At 35.1% G+C, this 3292-nt stretch overlaps 1 protein-coding gene across 1 annotated transcript in view; it reads right to left on the bottom strand.

The window, feature by feature from the left end:
- Positions 1–3292, bottom strand: part of LOC105272309 (uncharacterized) — a 12476-nt gene that overhangs the window by 8114 nt on the left and 1070 nt on the right. Inside the window, exon 2 of the mRNA XM_011314381.1 lies at positions 324–572. Within this exon, the coding sequence (XP_011312683.1) occupies positions 324–572 (249 nt within the window). The remainder of the gene's footprint in view (positions 1–323; positions 573–3292) is intronic.

Raw genomic sequence — 3292 nt, 5'->3', positions numbered from 1 at the left:
TGGTGCGCATTTTTATTTTTAAATGGAATCGCCAATTGTCATATTATCTATTCCATCATTATATACACATAATATGAATATATATATATCATATAATATACGCATATAACCGGGGATTGTTAGGTACTATATGCATGTAGCTAGATAAATACGTATAGTCTCTGGGTAAAAATAGAAAATGGGAAGAATCGAAAAAATAGAAAAATAGACCGGTGACGAAAAGCATTATCCTCTTTTTTTGGAATGGAGGGATTAATGAAAAAATGGTGGAGGTGGAGGGTAGAACGGAGAGGTAGATAAAAAGCATTGAGCAGTAAATGAACCTTTTGCGATAGGAGTGCACGAACCACCTGGTTGGCAACGTCGTCTAAACACCTCTCGTACTGTCTCCTCTGTGCATCAGCGTCACGGGCCAGTGCAACGTGTTCAGTCTCCAATGTTGCTAATCTAGCAACTAATGCTGCATGAACTTCTCCAGCACAAGCAGCCTCTAGTCCACGTAATTGTCCACGCATCGATTCATTTTCCAATTGCAGCTTTGAGATTTGATTTTGATACTGATGAACTCGAGTCTGTAAACAAAGCACTTTTTTATTTTACCAGACCGAGTGTGAATTTTTAATTTATTACATCCTAATTGAAAATCTCGAAATACAATGAGATCGAGATTCAAAGTGATCACCCATGATGAGGATTATTCGATGTAGGATGATAAGATTATCGAGACCAGTTTTTAGGTAATATCTCGGAATGGAAGGAAGATAGCGAAATTTATGTAGTTTTATTTTTCATAGAGGAGAATGAGATCTACAAAAAAGGTATCTATGAGAATATTACGATTTTCTTTCAGTTTCAAGATATTGTCTAAAAACTAGCCTCGAAAAAAATGCACTAGTTTAGCACTTGGGAATGTTGTGCTGGAGATTGACCGGTTGAGGATTGAGATAAATGTTTCTGCTACTGTTCGATTTTGCCCCGATCTCCCTTCATGTTCCAGTAGTCAAAATGAAGGATTGTTAATAACGTTGGTGTTATTAGGAGAGTGGTGGGGTTTAACGTTGAATTAGGGTGGCCAGGAGGCTGGGAGAGACAGGAGTGCTAATAGAGGGTGCGTGTTCTTGATTTATAACGGAGTCTGGCGTTATTCCGCCACACATTCACCTTCTAACTCCCCTCATCACCACTTCTCTCCTCCATTTTCAGGATGAGTTTAATGCTTCCTCGACCCGTAGGGAATTGACCTTGAAATTTTTCACCCAAAACCCGTTTCTTTAAAATGCTAATTTTTATTATCTCATTTTTATACTCTCAATTTATCAATTTTTTATCCCGCATCCATTACTTTTCATTCAGCCTCTTAACGAGTAAATTTTCATACATTATCTCTCGTCGATGGAAATTTACCATTTCATGTTCAAACGTCTTGACTAATTTTAGCAATTAAAAGGTAATGAGTGCATATAACTACTTCAGCGAATTTTTCTCAGAAACTAAATTAATTAGCCATTAAATTACAAAATTGAGTGGCACTTAATGAAAAAAAATATGGAGGTGACCAGATTATTTATTTGATCCATGTGGGGTTCATACTGTGCTGGTGAGGTTTGCAGTACCTTACCACGAGTTCAATTGAGCATAACCGATTTTATATGAATTATAAAAATAATGTACCCTGATAAGAAAGAGAAAAAAAGAGTTCATAAAAAAAAGAGACATCTAAGCATAACAAATAGTATCTCGAAAAATAATCGACCGATCGATCTTAAATTCCGCCTAGATACGCTTCCAACTTATACTCATTATTTCATAAAATTTTTCTATAAAATTTTGCACTTTGTGCAGAAAGCACGAGTTTTGTGGGAGAATTTTTGTTGTCACGAAGGAGAAAACTCATCCTTTTTCCTAAGGAATTCTACTATAAGCTCATCGTCGAAGGAGATGCAATACAATTCGGCCAAATTCATTTCGTTAGCTATTTCGGTCCATCAATCACCAGTCCGGCACGAGTCTCACACTCAATTAATGAAATTATACCACTAGAAATCTATTTTATTAATAATATCAGCGATTTCTGTGACAGCCGTTATAACATCACATTATCTAATTTTTTATCTTGAAAATTCTACGCCTTTGTCTGTATAATTTTCTTTGAAAATCTAAAAATTCGTGCACACATTTGCACGAAACTTTATATTTTTAAGATTCATAATATTCTATATCATTTTGAAGCAAAATTATAGAGTTGATAAAATTAATTACAAAGTTTCGATTCGGAAGCTAAATTATTAAATTTATGTCCTGAAGGGATCAATTCACTTAAGGCAACCCGATTCTGAAACGATATGAGTCATTTCCTACGAAGTAAGTGCAAAAAATAAATAACATGTGTCTCAGTTTCCGGGGAAAAAGTTGGAGGTGTTATCATAACGAATTATTGATTAAAACATGAATGTATTTAATGGAACGGTTTTTTGGGGGAATTTTCGTTGTCACGAAGCAGCAAACTTCGATCAATAAAAAGTGAAGAAAGGAAATAGGGGAATCTTCCAGGACTAAATGGTCTGTGAATCCAGAGATACCGTTTTATTTATGACCATGGCATTTTTAGACAGCCATTATTTTGTCCTGAGCTGTATGAATGAATTTTCCTGATGTCATCTCATTCATATTGTCGCCTTGACAGTAAAGGTGTGCAGGTGTCAACCCTTTTACATTTTTTTCCACACCACTGATAATTTATTTTTATATCTTTGGACAACCAATTTTTCCTGTGGGAACGGGTGTGCAAATTTTAAAAATCGGAGACCGAACGCGATGATGTGTTTTCTATCACAAATTATTAATCTGTAAGATTATGCTGTTAAAAAATTACTCCTGAAATTTCATAGAAACACTTTAGAATGTTTAAACATAACACATTCACATGAAATTTCCTAGTTATTATTACTGATAAGTCAGTTAGACTCTGAATTTTTCAGGCCTTACAAATTTTGAGACATTTCGTGTACAGTACTGTACATACGCACTAATGAAAGATAAAGTATGAGTGAAAACGTTTAGGTCGTGATTGCAATGAACAGTGCAGAATGAGTGTGACAGATTTTAGGTTTCAACTATCGAGAGTTTCGATTCGATTCGATATAAATGACCATCTCCTTTTTAGATAGGCCTAGCACTTCAGAGGCGCTATGCGCGCCTGGCAAATCTTTGCAGATTATTATTTCCTATCTTTAATTCAATGACAGAACAAGAATCACCATATAATCGGTATCGCATTGTATATCGATATTTT

This window comes from Fopius arisanus, unplaced genomic scaffold, assembly GCF_000806365.1.
Source record: "Fopius arisanus strain USDA-PBARC FA_bdor unplaced genomic scaffold, ASM80636v1 scaffold00159, whole genome shotgun sequence".
NCBI lineage: Eukaryota > Metazoa > Arthropoda > Insecta > Hymenoptera > Braconidae > Fopius > Fopius arisanus.
This window is presented reverse-complemented; position numbering and strand designations above follow the sequence as displayed.